Raw genomic sequence first — 20,121 nt, forward strand, 5'->3', positions numbered from 1 at the left:
TTAGCATTTTGTTTTTCAGGCAGCACAACACAATGCATGCCATATGAAGTGTGGGTGCCTTGTGGATACTGTAACAATGCCTAAGGGTTCTATTCAAAGTTAATGACACTGCAGTTAGCATGTTACTGCAACCCATACATATGAATGGGCTAGAAACGGGCAGACTGACAACTCATGGGGCCCCCGGGCAATAGGGGATCATGGGGCCCGTGTCCTTGTCCAAAAAAGCCTATGAAAGGTACCAGGGACATCTCATGGGGTCCCCTACTGACCCCGGGCCCGCGGGCAGTGCCCGAGTTCCCCAATGGTCAGTTTGCCCCTATCTAGAAACATACCTTTTTATTTTGTTGTTTTTTCCTTATGTTACTTACATGTTATTTACATTGAAATCAATGGAAGCACAAAAAATGCATATTGGCACATGGAATCGTGCATCAACGCATGCTGCCATAAATGCTTGCCAATGTATGCTGAAGCACATGAATGCACAATGACTATGTGTTTTGATGCTTATCCATTAATTTCAATGGAAAACACATCAGGTGAAATTGCTAAGGTGTGTTCCCAGACTCATTATTTTACAGCGGTAACCTTTTCCTTTGGGATAATAGTAAGTGAATACTGGTGGAAGTTAAGAAGCCCTGGGTTGCTTGTATTTGGACAGCAGGCACACTTTCTTTGTGTTTGGAAGACGGAGTATAATCCTCCATTGCTAACTAAAGAAATACATTCCATGAAAGGTATTCTAGACTGCCAGACACCTGGCCAGACTAATCTGTGTCATTTGTCATATGACTGTGAGATGCCGAAATCTCTCTTACTCTATTATATCCCCTGAAAGAAACTGAGACATCTAGGAGCAACATGTTGGAAGAACGTTCTCTGCAGACCTGTGACATATTCCAAGAAATTAAAGAGTGATTTATGTGTAACTAGATTCCATAACTTATCACAGGTCCCTTGTATCACAACATATCAGCAAAAAGGGTACATAGGAAAAACGTACTGCAGCATATGACACATCTCTTCTGATAATCCCAGACCGTTATCTGACAAATGTAAATGTAATAGCTTAAAACAACAGGACTGTTCTTGGGCAAATGCACCAGCAAGGAATATATTTTTTTATTAAATTGGAACAAAACCCTCCTTTCATTTACAGACAAGGAATCTTCCATATTAGCCTCTGTATCTACAGTTACCATGGTGCTGCACATGTGTGATCAGTTATGACATTAACCATGTGATGGCTTGACATTTCAGCTGCAAGCACAAGCAACTGTGACAGTTATCATTTACGGTATGCCTTAAATGCAACTGTTATGGAAAACATCATTGGGTTTAGTTCCACTTTGTTAGAGACATGACATTTATTTATTATTCCCACCTTCAGCACAGAGATAAGTACAAGAAAATGTGCATGCACAATCATTTAAAAAAAAATGCCAAGTCTGTGATTATTTGGCGAAAAGGCACATTTTGGATATTGGATTACTAAAACTAGTTTTAGGCCTGGTTCACACTATTGCAACTTCAGATGTGAATTGTGAGTTGCACAGAATTGCATGACAATGGAAATTACTTTATTCTCTATGATGCCCATTCACATCAATACAGCACACTTTTGGAAAAGGGTTATGTGGTTTAGAGAGGGGAAAGATTAGAACCTTTGACAGGTTTATACTGCCTAAAGTTCATTATGCAACTTTTCCCTCATATGGATGAGCAGGTAGGACAGGAATTGAGCAGGATGTCTTCAAAGGGACAGCAGTAAAAAAAAAACGTTATGGACATTAAGGTCATATTAGAATGTTGTCATTTAAAGTGTATCTACACCCAAAACCAAAAATATATTTCATCTTACTAATCCTTAGATGTCCTGCTGCATTAGCTTTTTTTTTTTTTTTTTTTTTAGGCATTTTGCCTTTCTTTTCACCCGTTACAAGGGTTAGCTTTTCATCATATTGTTAATCACTACAGAAAAAGGGGAAAAAATTCTGTAATTGCTTAAAAAGCGTTACCTAGAGTTGGGCTTTAATTTGTTGGTCATGTATGTAATGTCCTTCTAAATGACTAGTTCATCTAACACCACCCTCTCACAGAAAGACTTCGCTACTATCCAATGGTGGCTATGTTGTTTCTCCATAGATTGAAAATAGGAGTGAGTGCAGGCACCCTAAGACAGGAAGTGTGTTACTGGCTAGGTCACCAGGATAAAATAAACTTTCAAAAAAAGAAAGATATTGCATTCACCACATCTAAGGATCAGTAAACTACAATTTCGTAGATTGTAAGCTGTATTGAGCAGAGCCCCTTGATCCCTCCTCTATTAATTTGTATTGTAATTCTGCCCTAATGTTGTAAGGCGCTGTGTAAACTGTTGGCGCTATAAAAATCCTGTATAATAATAATATTAACCATTTATTAAATTTTTACTGACAGTTATTGTAATATTCCTGCAAAAGTGTCACATGTGAAGCCAGACCATTGTGTTGTGAAGATAATCAAAACAGCAGCATATGATTTTCCTTGCATTTTAAATAGGTGTTAATACAAGTACTTTGATAACCAACATGTAAATATCATGTTGTATTAGTCTGATGGTGGAAATTACACCTGTAGGAAACACCATGAAAGATGCCATTGCAGATTTCCTCAAGAAAATGTCCTAGGCCAGAATGCATACGTAATGTACTGTATACACTGTGTATATGTATATGTGTGTAGAATATATATATATATATATTTATATATATTGTCTCCGTATTTTGTTTGTGACAGATTTCCATAAAATGTAGTGTTAGGGCTTATGTTCACATTAGGTGTAATGTTCATGAATAAGGTTAGTGAATAGGTTTCAGGGCTACATTAACCCCTTCACGCCGACCATACTCAAATATGCTGCCCCAATGGACTGGGCTTTTTCTGTGGGGCCACATATTTGCATACAAGGTTTGATCTAGGTCAGTGCTTGGGTCAAGGTCAGGGTCAAGGGTCAGCATTTTTGTTGTTAATTTTTAAATTAGGATCAGTTTCCTTTAGTGGCAGCACAAATAAAAGCAAAATGTGCACTTGTTTCTGGGCCATACTACGAGTACAAACAACAACATATACCTATGTGGTATTGTTGTGATTGTCAGGAGCAGGAGAAATAATTTTGGGTTGTACTTGGTGGTAGGTTATGGTTGCAGCAAGAAATATACAGCTAAATAAAAAAAAGATTTTTTGTTTTTTACTATTTTGGGCCACTTTTGCTTTGAAAATATTAAAAAAAAAATCAGGAGATGTCCATTACCATTTATCCCCAAATGAAAGCTCAATTTGTTCTGAAAAAAATAAGGTATAATTTACCTGGATGCACAAAGTAGTGATATACAGTCAGGTCCATAAATATTGGGACATGGACACAATTCTAACATTTTTGGCTCTATACACCACCACAATGGATTTGAAATGAAACAAACAAGATGTGCTTTAACTGCAGACTGTCAGCTTTAATTTGAGGGTATTTACATCCAAATCAGGTGAACGGTGTAGGAATTACAACAGTTTGTATATGTGCCTCCCACTTGTTAAGGGACCAAAAGTAATGGGACAAAATAATAATCATAAATAAAACTTTCACTTTTTAATACTTGGTTGCAAATCCTTTGCAGTCAATTACAGCCTGAAGTCTGGAACGCATAGACATCACCAGACGCTGGGTTTCATCCCTGGTGATGCTCTGCCAGGCCTCTGCTGCAACTGTCTTCAGTTCCTGCTTGTTCTTGAGGCATTTTCCCTTCAGTTTTGTCTTCAGCAAGTGAAATGCATGCTCATTCGGATTCAGGTCAGGTGATTGACTTGGCCATTGCATAACATTCCACTTCTTTCCCTTAAAAAACTCTTTGGTTGCTTTTGCAGTATGCTTTGGGTCATTGTCCATCTGCACTGTGAAGCGGCGTCCAATGAGTTCTGAAGCATTTGGCTGAATATGAGCAGATAATATTGCCCGAAACACTTCAGAATTCATCCTGCTGCTTTTGTCAGCAGTCACATCATCAATAAATACAAGAGAACCAGTTCCATTGGCAGCCATACATGCCCACACCATGACACTACCACCACCATGCTTCACTGATGAGGTGGTATGCTTAGGATCATGAGCAGTTCCTTTCCTTCTCCATACTCTTCTCTTCCCATCACTCTGGTACAAGTTGATCTTGGTCTCATCTGTCCATAGGATGTTGTTCCAGAACTGTGAAGGCTTTTTTAGATGTCGTTTGGCAAACTCTAATCTGGCCTTCCTGTTTTTGAGGCTCACCAATGGTTTCCATCTTGTGGTGAACCCTCTGTATTCACTCTGGTGAAGTCTTCTCTTGATTGTTGACTTTAACACACATACACCTACCTCCTGGAGAGTGTTCTTGATCTGGCCAACTGTTGTGAAGGGTGTTTTCTTCACCAGGGAAAGAATTCTTCGGTCATCCACCACAGTTGTTTTCCATGGTCTTCCGGGTCTTTTGGTGTTGCTGAGCTCACCGGTGCGTTCCTTCTTTTTAAGAATGTTCCAAACAGTTGTTTTGGCCACGCCTAATGTTTTTGCTATCTCTCTGATGGGTTTGTTTTGTTTTTTCAGCCTAATGATGGCTTGCTTCACTGATAGTGACAGCTCTTTGGATCTCATCTTGAGAGTTGACAGCAACAGATTCCAAATGCAAATAGCACACTTGAAATGAACTCTGGACCTTTTATCTGCTCATTGTAATTGGGATAATGAGGGAATAACACACACCTGGCCATGGAACAGCTGAGAAGCCAATTGTCCCATTACTTTTGGTCCCTTAAAAAGTGGGAGGCACATATGCAAACTGTTGTAATTCCTACACCGTTCACCTGATTTGGATGTAAATACCCTCAAATTAAAGCTGAGAGTCTGCAGTTAAAGCACATCTTGTTTGTTTCATTTCAAATCCATTGTGGTGGTGTATAGAGCCAAAAATGTTAGAATTGTGTCCATGTCCCAATATTTATGGACCTGACTGTATTTGGTTTTGCTAATACATGTCAAAGTTGCAAAATTATGCTTAGGTGTTAAGAGTTGTTTTACCCTTAGGCGTGAAATGGTTAAGGGGTTGATTTAGTAAAGCCTAATAGGTTATTTGCCAGGCAGGGGAATTTTTTTTTAACTTCATGAATAAGGTGAAGCTCTGCTGATTTCCATCATCCAATCATGTGCAAGAAGAAATACTTTTTTATTTTTCCTGTTCATGATTGCGTATTCTTTGCAAAGTGGATTTTCACCACATTCACTAACTAAGAGAATATTACCTGGCAAAGCAAACAGCCTATCTGTCTTTAGTATGTCAACCCCTAAAAAAACAAAATAAGTGACTGTTACTTGGGTATTATTTGTATAAAAATAAAATCTGGCACTTAGATTCATGTCAAAAACAAGTGCAGAAGCAAAAAATTTAAGTTTCATATTGCTGAGCTGTCTGCAATGGAAATATAGTGGTACTTGTATCCTCAATTTAAATGCTTGGCTTTATAATATAAGTACATGGATTTATTGGTCACATTACTGTTTTGTGCAAGGACATCACGGATAATTGTTAAAAATTGCAATGCAATGAATTTAGATTTACAATTTAGCATTATTTCAGATGCGAACAGCAGTGGTAAGAAGTGCAACCTTTTTCAGTGAAATGCTGCCTTAACTAGAACTGTTTTCTGAATTCTGGATTCCATTAAGGGTCTATGGGTGTAGAATAACCAAAATACATCTTGAAACATTTCTGATATTAACAAAATTACTGAATTTGCTGTAGTATATTTTGTTAAGCAAACTGCAAATTTAATTCAGTCCTTGAAACTCATGAGGAATAATTGTGATAAAATTTCCTTGACTGCTATCAATCTAGTAATGATATGCAGAAGGTGACAGTTCTGCAAATTGCCTTTGGTTGATGAATGCTGTTTAAGCAAGACTCAAGAGCTCCGTATTATTAATTACAACATTATTAGTAGGATTTTTGAAGCAGCATCTTATGACACTTTAAGATCACACATTACACTTCCAGTATAGGGTTACGTGGTCCTGCTCAAATAACCTCAAGCAATCATTACTGAAGTCAAGTGTCATCTGATTCAAGGGTAACCTTTTGAAATTAAAAACTAATCAGCCTTCTGGATCAATATCATGTTCAAATATTTTCCTCGAATGCAGTCCCAAATATCTTGGTGTTAATCTTTTGTTTAGAGGGCAGTCACATATGTAAAATGTGTCATTCACAAAGAGAATGCCTCCTGCATATGCAGGTAAATCACCCACCACGATTTACATGCACATCTAATACACTTGCAAGTGAGAAGTAAAGTTCATAACAAATGTTACCAACATAGAAATAAAGAACCTGCACCATATAACTATTCATTGTGTTTTTCTCTTGTGAATGTTATGTATTTTCTGGCATGATCAATGATGAATTCACATGTTGCTGTCCCCATTTTGAAATTGGAAAGGGTTCCTTTTTTGTTTACATGCAAGGGAATATCCCCAGCAAAGACTTTCATGATGAAATATTAAGCAAGTGTTATTTGATGCTGAGGACATCCCTAGGGACATAGCTTTAAAAATAGAAAGTCTACTCTTAGATTTCTTCCTTCACGTCTCTCATATGGTACTGCCTGGAACGGGATGTGTTTCACCCAGGGATATTATCCCCAGCAGTGATTCAGTCCTAGCCTTGCTGAAATGTAGCCCAGACTATTAATTTGACACATTAGCTACACTTTAAACAGGCATTTTGAAGGATGAACCAATAGTTATTGAATGATTAATTATTGCTTTGTACATGTATTCTCCATTACCATACCTGCTGGATAATTATAAGAACCAGGGAAGCATGTGCGCCTCAATTATGTTATTTTTTTGTATGTTTGTATATGGTTTTATAAGGTGTTTGCTAGTGACCTTCTCACAAAACAGGGAATTTGTGGTTTATAAGGTGTTAGTCAATGGCCATTTCCAAAGGACAGTGATAATATTTTTGAAAATATATAAAGAGTATATTAAAGGAATTATAATGCGTAAAAAAATGTTCATCTTAAAGGAAACTGTGTTTTTCACAATAGGGACAAAGTAACAGATTCATAGCAATCCAGCCTTCACCCTCCACCATTTTTTTTTTCTATCTATCTACTGTATCTCCCAGAACCTTGGGAAATACCCTGTCCTTCTGGGAAAGCAAATTACCCTCTCCCCTTCCTCTTATTATGCACCACTACATGTTTGCGTGGCCAATCACCTGTCACATGGGAGTGGGTGAGGTTCTTGTAAGCTTCAATCCAGACTGACCCTGAATTCACATAAGGTTTTTTCTCTGGGTACTGGCAGGCAAATAGCATGGTTTGCTCTGAGCAGAAGTGAAGGCAGTATTTCCTTCTTTTTTCATTTTGAATAAAGTAAGGGAGGGTTATAACCCTTGTCAGTTTTTTTTTGTCCTTAGTGGCCCATTGGGGAGATTTCTTCTCACTTCCTGTCTCATTTGACAAGACAGAAAATGAGAGAAAATCACTTCAAAATGAGGGAATCCTTTGTTGTCACCAGAACTAGTGTCAGTGAAAATGGTAAACAGGAAAAATAGGGAGGGTAAATCTCCATAACAGGGGCACAGACTGCAATAAAAAACAAAACTTGACAGGTTTTCTAATCCCTCTCCACTCTATCCAAAATTAAAAATAAATAGTTTTGTTACACTTTAAATTCTACTATAGAAAGAATGCATGCAGTATATTTTCAAAGCAAAGCAAACATTTTGTATACAATGACTTCTACTGAGAAAATAAAATGTAAATTGAAGACCGAGAATCTTGGCAGATACCCTTTTTTTTTGGAAAATGCATTATTTTTTCTGCTCAGCTGCCCTTCAAAAAGTGAAACTTTCAGTTTTGAAATGGATCATTTTTCTTCATTCAAGCCAATATTGAGTTGATGGTAGCCAAAGTGAGTAGATATGGGTATGTTTGGCCCACTGTCCTACACCCCTTGGTTTAGTTAGTTATGGATCCCCTTCCCTAAAGTTGCATTGGCTCCTCTCTATACCTTAAGTGTCTACAGAACAAAAAATAAGAAAGTAGAGAAGAGTATGAACCGCAGAGGAAATTCCAAGCTCACCACTTCAACTATCAACCGTTGGTCATGGGAGGAAGAATGGACAAAGGTTGCCAGGAGCATGTTACAACTGATCTTTTTTGGCAAACCAGGGTTCCTGCACCTGATTGTGTTTACCTAAGGTGTCATTAAGGCACGCCATAATGGCCTCCATGAATTTGACATCCTTGATTGTAGCATATAATTCCAATTCAGGTGGAGGTTCCTTTTTTTTTCCAGTGCAGGGTGACCAAACAACACGCCGCTGTTAATATGTGTCATACTAATTTTTCTTGATGGCTTGGATAGGATAGGAGGAAATGAGCCCAAAATAAATGTTTTAGGAGTGAAAGGTATGGACATTTTTTTTCTATTTCAATGGTTTTTATTACATTTTTTAAACAGTATAAACAGAGGCAATAAAACACGCCCACGCAGGGGCTATCAATTGCACAGATAAACAAAATGCAAAATAAAAAAAAAAAAAAAAGGGGGAAAAACAATGCTCTAATGCCAACAGGGCAAAAGGTACGCCCACGCAGGGGCTATCAATGGTACATACAAAACATTAATGTAACTGATTATAACAACTAAATGCATCTGTCCTAGTCACACCAAAAACAGAGAGAGAGAGAGAAAGGAAAAGAGAAAGAAAAAAAAAAAAAAAAAGGGGGAGGGCAAAGAGCGGGGATTCAAGAGCGCCAGCACCGAACGCCATTACATCCCCAGACTAGCCGGGGAGAGTGAGGGAAGGGCATATTGCAACCTCGGCTCCCATATTTTCAAAAATTTACGTTGGGAGTCATTGCGGATACTCGACATCTGTTCGTTGAGCATCATAGTTGTCATACGATCCCGCACCCCCTGAAGAGGGACAAACGGACTCTTCCAGGCCTGAGCAATTGTTCTAGTGGCGGATAAAAACAGATAGGAAGCCAACTTCTGCTGGTGAGCCAAGAGGCCCGGTATGGGGCAATGAAGCAAAGCATACCGAACATCCCGGCGTATGGAGAGATGGAACAAGGTGAAAAGGAGGCCAAATACACGAGGCGAAAAACGAAACAGTCTCGGGCATGACCACCAGATATGCAATACATCACCACGATGACCACAACCCCGAAAACATTGATCACTACAGGCAGGGTTAGCCCGGGCCAACCGAGCCGGAACCCAGTACCAACGAAACAATACCTTATAGGCTGCCTCCAGTGTGGTCGTATTAAATGAGCATTTAGCTATGAGTGACCAGGCCTTATTCCAGTCCTCCGGATCCACAGCCACTCCCAGGTCGCACTCCCACTGAACAACATATGAAAGAGAACTATGCAACGAGCGTCTGTTCAGAGCTGCATAAATAAGGCCCGGAGCGCCCGGACGCTGTTGGCAAAGCTGTTCAAAGGCAGATTTCTGGTACGGGAATGCAGAAGTACCCCGCAGCGAGAGCAGCCAGTGTCGCAATTGAAGATATCGAAAAAATTCCGCTGGGGGGATATTCCGGGATTCCCGAAGAGAGTCCCAGGTGGGAAAGGACCGAAAAATCAAAAAGTGTCGCACCTGTGAAAAACCATTAGTCACCCACCAAGAAAACGCCCCTGGGTGATCCAAACCCGGCGGGAAAAGAGGGTTGTTAATAATTGGTAGCAAAGGCAGAAAAGGTGACATCAGACCACCAGAATAACGCACCGAGTCCCAAACTTGTAGGCCATGAAGTAACATCGGACTCAGTGCCATAGGGCGCAGGGCAGGGGGAAGCCATAGAAGCGTCGACAGTGCAATAGGGGCACAATTAGGTAGTTCCAACAGGACCCAGAGGGGGACGTCGGAAGAGGCGTGCAACATAGACAGCGGGGCAATCTGGCTCGCTTGATAATACTTAGTCACATTAGGCACCCCAAGACCACCCTGAAGTCTATGGGCAAAAAGCGTACTTTTGGATACTCTGGGGTGCTTATCGGCCCAGATAAAACGCATTAACTTCGCCTGAAGCAACCGAAGAAAATGAGGGGGAACCCGCACCGGGAGTGTGCGAAAATAATACAACAATTTCGGCAAGATGGTCATTTTCACCAAATTAACCCGTCCTATCCAAGACAGGTGCGGAAATTGCCAAGAATGCATAAGAGAGGATAGAGAGCTAAGCAATGGATAATAATTTGCAGCAAACAAGGAGTCATAAGTGGGGGTCAAGCGAACGCCTAAGTATTCAAGAGAAGAGGAAGCCCATTTGTAAGGGAAGTGGGATTGTAGGCGCAAAACCAAATCCGAAGCCAAAGTAATATTGAGGGCGATAGTCTTATCCAAGTTGATACGGAGACCCGAAATCAAGGAGAAGCACTCAAGAACCTGTTGCAAATTAGGAAGCATCGTCAGGGGGTTAGTAAGAGTCAGGAGGGCATCATCCGCAAAAAGATTCAGTTTGAATTCCTGTCCCGCGTAAGGAACCCCCGATACATTGCAATCGGTCCGAAGCGCTAAAGCCAGCGGCTCAAGCGCCAGGACAAAGAGTGCTGGGGACAGGGGGCAACCCTGTCTCGTCCCTCGCCCAATAAGAAAGGGATCTGAAAAATACCCAGCGTATTTGACGGAAGCCGAAGGAGAAGAATACAAGGCCTGAATCCAAGAAAGAATAGAATCCCCAAAACCCCGAGACAGCACAAACCGCAGATATTCCCAGGATAGAGAATCAAAGGCTTTATAGATGTCTAAAGACAGTAAGAATCCTGGGATTTTCCGTTGTTGCAGAAAATGTATAAGATGGACTACCTTACGGACGTTATCACCCGCCTGCCTCCCGGGGACGAACCCCACCTGGTCCCTGTGGACCAGGCTACGCAAATATTTATTGATGCGAAAACTAAGGCTCTTGCCCAGTATCTTCAGGTCTTCATTAAGAAGAGAAATAGGCCGGAAGGCTTGCGGTTCCTGTACATCATCGGTCGTCTTAGGAATCATGGCGATATGCGCTCTAAGCGCATCTGGAGAGGGCGAGGAGCCCTGTCGTAACGCATTAAAATACTCAGCCAAAAAGGGCGCCAACAAGGCCGAGAATTTCTTATAATAAAGACCGGAAAAGCCGTCGGGACCTGGGGCCGCGGTGGACCGTAAAGATTTGATAGCTTGGAGCACTTCTGGTAAAGTGACACCGGCGTTGAGTGCCACCTGTGCTGCCTCGGATAACCCAGGAAGTCGAAGATCTTGAAAGAATGCCTCTGCTTGAGCCACGGGGAAGGGATCTGGTTTAGCATAGAGGCGTGAAAGGAAGTCTGAGAAACGGGAAACAATCTGCTGGGGATTAGAAGTACAGCCACCTGTAGGAAGTCGCAATCGAATCGGTTTATGGGGTTTCCCCACAGAATTGAGTTTCCTGGCCAGCATCGGGCCCGGCTTATTAGCACAGGAATAAAATTTGTGTTTGGTCCAGTGCAGGGCCCGTTCTGCCTCCGAAGAGGCAAGTAAGTCCAACTCTGCCGCCAGAGCATCCCGAGCACGTTTATGGGCCGCGGATGGAGATGACTTCCAACGCGCATCCACAGAGGCCAGGAGAGAATGAAGCTCCAAAAGTCAGCGCTCCCGCTTCCGGACCGCCGCCAGCTGTATAACATGACCCCGCACCGTGGCCTTATGCGCCTCCCATAGGGGCACTGCCGAGGAGACCGATCCCGCGTTTTCCGTGAAGTATGTTCGTAAAAAAAATTCTATTTGTTGGCAGGTAGCCTGAATGGTCAATAAAGAATCATTGATGCACCAATGAAAAGGGCGCCGTTCTGACCCAGAGAGGGCAAGGAGAAGTACCAAGGGATCATGATCCGACCAAGGCGAGGAGGGAATAGTTATCCGCCTGACCAAGGGAAGCTGCTGAACCTGCATAAATATATGATCAATTCTACAAAAACTATCATGAGGACTGGAATAGAATGTAAAGTCGCGTTCCGTTGGGTGAAGCTCCCTCCAGACGTCCGCCAGCCCCGCTGTCCGCAGGAGAGAGCGCATACGTTCCTCCAGCACCAAGTCATGAGAAGGGGCCGCCCCCCCGTGCGCAGCGCCTATCCAATGCGGAATCCAAAGTAACATTCGAATCCCCCAAAACAACAAGGAGACCCTTAGAGTGTCGGGAAACAATGGTGCAAAGATGTGAAAAGAATTTATCCTGAAAACGATTAGGCGCGTAGTAAGAGACAAAAGTAACCTCCTGGTCCCAGAGGGTGCCTTGCAGAAGCAGATACCTGCCCGTGGGGTCCGCTATATTCCTAGCACAGGCAAAGGGGAGATTGCGTTTAAAAGCGATCAGGACACCCCGACGCTTCTCAGGAGCCGAGGCCGTGTAAAAGGTGGGATAGTGAGGTGAAAGATAACGTGGGGCGGAGGACTGAGAAAACCTGGTCTCTTGTAAACATACCACGTCAATTTGTTGCAATTTGAGGTGATGAAAAACTTTAGCCCGCTTCTGAGGCGAATTGAAGCCTTGAACATTTTGCAAATTAATTTTCAAAAGGGGCAAGGCCATGGCGGCATCAGAGCAACACGCTCAGCAGAAAAAACCATAAAGCAGCTAGCAATTTCCGCTCCCAATGGCGATCGGACCGTGGCGTCCCGGAACCCTGCAGAAAAAAAAAAAAAAAAAACCAAAGCAATAAAACTAAAGGTCCCAGGAGCTAGGCCACCATGGTGACCTCCCCATAGCAACCCAGAGAACCATGGGGCCAACCCCCTCCCACCCAGCCGGGCCTACCAGATCAACCTCCCACCCCGAAACCAGAGGGAGCCCTCACTCCGTGCTACCAACAAAAACCGGAATACCATCACCCAGGCCCAAAATAGGCTGCGACAGCAGAAAGTCATAATTCTCGAGCCCATGAGGAGACCCCCCCCAACCAGGGAAGGAACCCAAGGGGGCACACTAGATCAGTCCCAACCCGTAATGCTGACAAATTGGGGGAGCCCTAAGGGCCAAACTCACGGTCCCGTCAAGGAAATCCATCGGTGAGATGATACATGGGAAGTCCAAGACACATCTTCAGCCCGGGGAAGAACAGGAAGGATTTGATCGTGAAGAGGTCTGAGGGAGGGCCCTCTTCCTATTGGACGACCGCTCCCAGATGCGGCTTGGAAGAAGCGGCCTCGCCGGGGATCCTGATGAATGTGCCAGGCTCCGATCCGCAGCCTCAGGCGAAAGAAGGTGTAAAGATTCCAGGGGAGAATGGGCCTCCTCCGGCGTAGCCACAGAATGACTGCGGCCCTGGTAGGTGAAGGTGAGGCGAAACGGGAAGCCCCAAGCGTATTTGATACTGTGTTTCACCAGGACCAAAGTGAAAGGCTTCAATTGGCAACGTTTCTGAAGAGTGGTCTGAGAGAGGTCCGCAAAGAGCTGGTAGCGATGCCCCTGGAAGCTGAGGTCAGGGTTGTTTCTGGCCACCAAGAGAATAGTTTCCTTAGTGCAGTAATACGTAAACTTGATGATAATGTCCCTCGGGGGCCCATCCGGTCGTCTGGGGCCCAACGCACAATGTATGCGGTCAAATTCAAGCCGGTCAATGGGAACAGCGGGTGTCAGCTCCTGAAACAGAGCTGTAGCAGTGGAAGTAAGATCCGCGACCGTTTCCGGGATACCCCTTAACCGCAGATTGCCACGGCGGGAACGATTTTCAAAATCCTCAAACCGTAGCAGCGCGTCCGCCAATTCTTTCTTGAGGTCGCACAAATCCTGCTCGTGATTTTCTATGACCGTGACCGCAGCGTCCATCTTATCTTCGAGGTCGTTCGTCCGGTTGCCCAACTCGCGAATCTCCTGCGAAAGACGGTCGGCCAGCTTGGAGGTAGCGGAGGACAACTCGGACTGCAGCATACATTTGAATCGGCGCAGGAGCTCAGCATCCCGCAGAGAAGGGATGGGAGACTGCAGGGATGGCTCTGGTGCCAGGTCCTCCACACTGCCAGGGTCCGACCTACCTATGGATGGTGACAGCGGGGGACCCAAAATCGCGGCTGGGGCTCCATCTGAGGTCCCGGGCGAGAGCCGCGAATCCGCGGCTGGGATCCTGGAAGTCCGCGGCCGGCCCAAAATCGAGGCCCCGGCTTCAGCCGCGATCGCCGGCGGGTAGACCGCAAACTCCGGAGCAGCCTGCCGGGAGCTGGAGGCATGGGCGGCCAGCGTTTTTTTGCCCATCAGGGCACTGGAGAGACAGGGGGACAGGGAGGAAACAGGGGGACCCCCCCTGAGGAGTGAAAATCGGCCGGCGGCCGAGGAGTTAACTTAGGAAGCAGCCATCCTGGTTGCTGCTCACGAGCGCCCCCTGGACATTTTTTTTAAGTAGGTGGTGAACTGAACCAAGCTCCAGTATGATTCAGTGCATTAGCAATGCCAATATATATGGAGGAGAGAGCACCTCTCTTGTATACAGTGCCAATAGCGATCACTCGTCGAGGGTTAGATTGTGTGCAGAATTGCCGTAGTCATATACCAAAAGTACTGAATTTTACAAGATTTCTCATTCTATAGCGTATAAAGAGAGATTTTTTGCTGCCTGAGACCACACAACCTGCCAAGCCTCTAGAGTCAATTCCACCACCAGGGCCCTTTCCAATTTACTCATATATGAAAGTTTCCCTAATGATTGCATGGGCCACTATGCTTCTAACTGTAACACATGCTCATCATCAGTAAAAGAGCGTCAATGTCCATCAGGAGTCATGTGTTAGGTGGTGGCGAACTGGCCTAGTGTTTTCAGTAAACATCTTTCTTGTTAATCTCATGGGCCTACTTTGCTCTGGGCTCAGAGTTTTTGGCTGTTTGGCTAGGGGCCTACAAGTTCTTGTATGACAGTGGGCTTATAGGAGCTGGAAGGGGCTGGCTGTATTAGGTAGTGCGCACAGGGGAAAATCAGGGGAATTTCAGTGGCTTTATGCCCTAAAAAGAGAAGCTGGTGCTCAGAGAGAGAATCCCCTACAACTATCACTAGGGTTGAGTTTTACCTTTAGGCACTGTAAGCCAGGGGTAATTAAGTGGCTTTTAGTTATATAAATGTATATCATCTACACATTTTTCTCATGCGTAGAAAAAGTTGCCATATATACTGTAAGCTTGTTTACACACAGTCATATTTTAAGCTATGTTAACCAGTAAAACAAGAAAATATTTGGTGTCTCTAAGCTACAGTGATGGAAACGTGGCCTACCTTAGGTTACAACCAACATCTGCATCAGTGCATTTAGCTGTCTTCCATTAAATGTAGAACAGTGGCCAAGCAATTCAATGCCATTCATATGCCATTGTTCTGACTGCTCTAAACTGTGTGAAATCTGGTTGGTATGGGTTGTAGCATCCTTTTCCTCTTTATCGTTGCTGTTTTATTAACATGTCTGCTGGCATGCTTTTGGCACCTTTAATCTAATCATTTTAATTCTCAGCAGACATGGTTATCCCTCATCTATATATCATTAAACTGTATAACAGTTCCAAACAGTCAGGCCCAGCTGAGATGTGTAATTACACATTAGTCACAGTAATTTACTAGGCTGTATAGAAGTGTGTTCCAGCACAGGTGGGAGTAACACTAATTTGACATCTACCATATGTCAAGCAATCCCTACAGTGCCCATTATTAATATGCTGTTAGACTTCAGTTCCATATGAGCCTTAGCCTGCCCAGCACAACTCTTTATTATTGGTGAACTATAGTAGCCATGGCCTAGGTGTTTTAACTGAGTTATTATTTATATCATATTAAATTAAAATGTGAACCCCACATTGAGGAAAAATTTAGTCTAATCAGCTCAGGTATACTATCTGTAAATTTGTTTTGGGGACAGGAGTTGGGTCACATCATACTTTTCACATTAAACCATGTAATTTTTAGTCCTCGACACTGGCAGAGCTAGCACTATGGGGTTTATTTACTAAAGCTGGAGAGTCCAAAATCAGACTCCCTTCTGCATAGAAACCAATCAGCTTCCAGGTTTCATTGCCAAAGCTTCATTGAACAAGCTGAGGTTAGAAGCTGATTGGTTTCTATGCAGAAGGGAGTCTGATTTTGGACTCTCCAGCTTTAGTAAATAAACCCCTATGTGTCTGAGAAAAGTAATTGCGCTATCACATTGTTCCTAAAAAATATGTTTCCCAAATGGTAAGTAGACCTAAAATAGCATAAATGTAAAGTCAAAACTGTATCATAGGCCATAGATACAGAAAATGCATGTTTTCACTGTGCCTAGTCTTTATGGTGCTTAGTCTTGGCATTGTCATAGAGAATAACAGCCATAAGGTTTTGATCTTGGCAAATGTTCATTGGATGGATATTATTCACAATGGCTATGTTTAAATCTATTCAGCTGGACTGGAGATAAATACTGCCATGCACTACATAGGATGAGGGCAAGGAAAGGAAGCATAATGTAGAAGGTGAGCTTGGCCAAACAGAACAAATCAAATAGAAGTAGTTTTCTTTGAAGCACACTATTTGTATGGAGGCTTCTACTGTTGACTGCTTTCTTAAAATACTAGTTGTTTGCACTGACTAGTTTCAAAACTTTGTGCCACAGACCAGAATAGACACACTGAAAATGAGTGTGTCAGATTCAAGGACAAAGAAAGCGTTGAAGTGAAAGCATCAGCATGGACAGTCAGGAAACTAACATATGCAATGGCAGCTTACATAATTCTATCATGAGAGGTGTACTTTAAAAATGTTCTGCTTATTTTTCAAACTCCATGTTCACAAACACTATGTTTCCTCTATTCCTGTTATTCAATAGAGTATTGATTACAACTATTGAGTATTGAACTACGCTGTCTCCCTCTGTCTTTTCATAGTCAGAACTGATGCTGTGGATAGCTAAAATTCCCCTGTCTTTTCCCTTGGAGATAGTTGCTATGTTTACACCAGGCTGCATTGTTCAGTGGCGTTCCAGGCATTCTCTAGCTGTACTGCATACCAGAAACTCCTCCTGTACACATTTAGCCCTGTTATAAATCACAAGTCATTACCTATCCGCTGCAAATGTTCACTCCAAGTCAAGTCCTAATCAGAAACCTTTAGCCAAATGTTACAAATGACAAATGAGGAAATGTCATACAAGTAGCTAAATCTCATTCACATATGCACAGCAAACGACTGCAAATTGATTTGTGCAGCACATTTCTCTTACGATATAAAGTCATTTACATAAATTGAGGTAGATGTACTGCTTTTTTTAATTCAGTTTTTATGTTCTACATTCCTCCTGTGTTTTTTTTCTTTCTGTTTTTAATTAGTAGATTAGACTCATGAACATTATGCTACTATCAGGTATATGTTTGCTTTTCCTTCATAAAAATTGCATTAGGGTGACAATCTGACTACTTAAAGTCATACTATAGGCATTTTTTTTGTAAATAATAAACATGTTATACTTACCTGCTCTGTAATGGTTTACACAGAGCAGCCCCAATCCTCCTCTTTTTGAGTCCCCTACCAGCGCTCCTGGCCCTTCCCTCCTGTCGGGTGCCCCCATAGCAAGCAGCTTGCTATGGGGGCACCCGAGCAGGCATGCTCCCGAGCTGCTGCCCCCTGTGTCCATTCACACATGGAGCCGCAACTTGGCCCCACCCCCTCTCTCCTCATTGGCTCACTGGCTGTGATTGATAGCAGTGGGAGGCAATGTTTCCCACTGCTGTCTCAGCCAATGAGGAGAGGGAGTCCCTGGATAGCCGAGGCTCCAGTGCACATCACTGGATCAAGAGGGGGCTTAGGTGAGTATTAGGAAGGGCTGGGGGGGGGGGGTTTGCTGCACAGGGAAGGTTTTTTTTTTACCTTCATGCATAGTATGCACGGTAAAAAAATTTCAGCCTTTACAACCACTTTAATTTTCATGCTAGACTATTTAGACCAATAAAATAAAAGCAGAACATATGTTTTTATGTTTCTAAGAATTTAAATATGAATATCATTTTAATGGCGGGACATATCTCATGAAAAGATTAATGTAATGTGTAATAAAAAAACAAGTACAGTTTCATCATCTTTTCAGATTTAAAAAAATGGATTTAACAGTTTATGCATTGAAGCAGCCTGCAGCATTATTTTGTGTTCGTTCACTTTTATTTTTACCAAAAAAAGGCTTTGCACAGATGCCCTAAAAGTAACCACATTTATATACATGTGCAGCATGACCTATTTTGTAAGCTATTCTTTTGTGCACATAAAGACATTTTACAAAGTATTTTGCACACACCAGTGCCTGTGCTACGCCTGACAAACCATTTGGTAGCAGCTGTCGACAAGTGTTTGGTGCAAAATTTGCATTGCATTGCAAATATTAAGCCCCCAGTTTATTGAATGCTTCTTCACTGACTATGGGGAATTGTGCCTGCATTAACTGCTACCTTAGGGTTTGTGTGCAAAAACAAAATTCCATTTTTTTCTCTGATTGTGGTTATAATTTAAGTTGTACTGCAAAAATACTTTAGCAATACATGTTCTTCCTTTTTCCCAATTGTTTACATTTAAATTAATTTACATTATTATGCACTGCAGGGGAGTTCCTTTTTATAAGATATCAACTTAAGCTGAAGCATCTGAGGCAGTTTGCAGCATTTTCATGATTTACAGAACTGTTGGTTCAGCTAACAAAGCAGCTACCACGATTGGTAAATTTATTAAAGGAATTTGACTTACCAGTTCAACTCTTCCAAATCCTCCAACACCAAGTGTGTCAATGATGTTAAAGTCCGTAAGTTTGAGATTGCCAAAGAACGCTGCCTCCGCTTCATATCTGTATTTTTTGATGAAAAAAAACAAAAGCTTTTTAGAAGACTGAGTATGTGAAGTGACTTTGAGGGAACCAGAAAAGTTTTTCATGATTTCCACATAAGAATAAATGATTCTAGGTTGATCCATCCACTTGCAGCATCCTATTCAGCCTTTTGTTATGTGTTCTCATTAACAGTCTAAAAAAAGGTTTCATTTCAGAGTTACATGGTGGCCAACCTTCATATGCCACTAATTTAGAATTCTTTCCAAGAGTTCAGACATTTTTGTAAATGAGTTAGGAGTACAAGGTGGGTTTTGATTTGTGCACATATGTCAGTTATTCCACTTGAAACACTTTTTTTCCATATGTATCCAAGTCTGAAAGATGCTTTCATGCAGTCCTCTCTAGTATTATCTGCTTCTTTATGCTGACACTATGCTGTGGATTCACTTTGTAGTATATGCAGCTTCAAGTGCTAAGAGCTTGTGTGTCTGTCCCAGAATGACTGCTTCAGGACTAGTCAGTATAAAACTCCTAAAATATCTCAATGAGCAATGCGATATATTTAGTATAAGGATAATCTGGTACCTCCCACCTACTAACAGCACTGACCGTGGTGCTAGTCGTACATATTTCCTTTAAAAGACTTTGATGTATATACATATAGACAGCATATGACCATCAGGAATTCTTTACTGAACATATGGAAAGATCATCACATGACAACAGTCTGCTAAGAATAGGTACCAGGAATACACACGTGTTTCCACTAGATGGCCTTTAATTCTTTGCAAAGTCCAGATAATTTCCCACATTTATTTTTTGATGTTACAACTTATGTCACTCTCATGGTAGTAAATGCAAACCTGTTTGTAATGATTAACTTTAGCTTATCGGAATAAAAAGTATAAGCCCAAACAGGGGCGGACTGGCAACTCATGGGGCCCCCAGGCAATAGGGGATCATGGGGCCCCTGTGTCCTCACCCACACTCAAACCACACCCAAAACAGCCTATGAAAGATACCAGGGGCATCTCATGGGGCCCCCTACTGACCCTGGGCCCTCGGGCAGTGCCCGAGCGCAAGAATGGTCAGTCCGCCCCTGAGCCCAAATACTATAAACAGAATCCAGGCAGATCTGGAAAATGACTATGGAATTAGCCTGTTCTCAAAAGGCATCTATAGACAAACGTTTTTCATTTAAGTTTTGCTAGGACTAATGAAGAGAATGAATCTCCCCAGTGGGGTCATAAAAAACTGAA

At 42.4% G+C, this 20,121-nt stretch overlaps 1 protein-coding gene across 4 annotated transcripts in view; it reads right to left on the reverse strand.

Annotated features, from left to right (window-relative positions):
• PRKG1 (protein kinase cGMP-dependent 1) overlaps positions 1 to 20,121 on the reverse strand; it is a 1,352,400-nt gene that overhangs the window by 29,746 nt on the left and 1,302,533 nt on the right. For all 4 annotated transcript variants that reach the window (XM_089683127.1, XM_089683128.1, XM_089683125.1 and 1 more), the window contains exon 10: positions 18,784 to 18,880. In XM_089683127.1, coding sequence (XP_089539253.1) covers positions 18,784 to 18,880 — 97 coding nt within the window. The remainder of the gene's footprint in view (positions 1 to 18,783; positions 18,881 to 20,121) is intronic.

The sequence above is a fragment of the Staurois parvus genome, unplaced genomic scaffold, assembly GCF_062004578.1.
Source record: "Staurois parvus isolate SC_StPar_1 unplaced genomic scaffold, SC_StPar_1.0 ptg000303l, whole genome shotgun sequence".
In the NCBI taxonomy this organism is placed as follows: Eukaryota; Metazoa; Chordata; class Amphibia; order Anura; family Ranidae; genus Staurois; species Staurois parvus.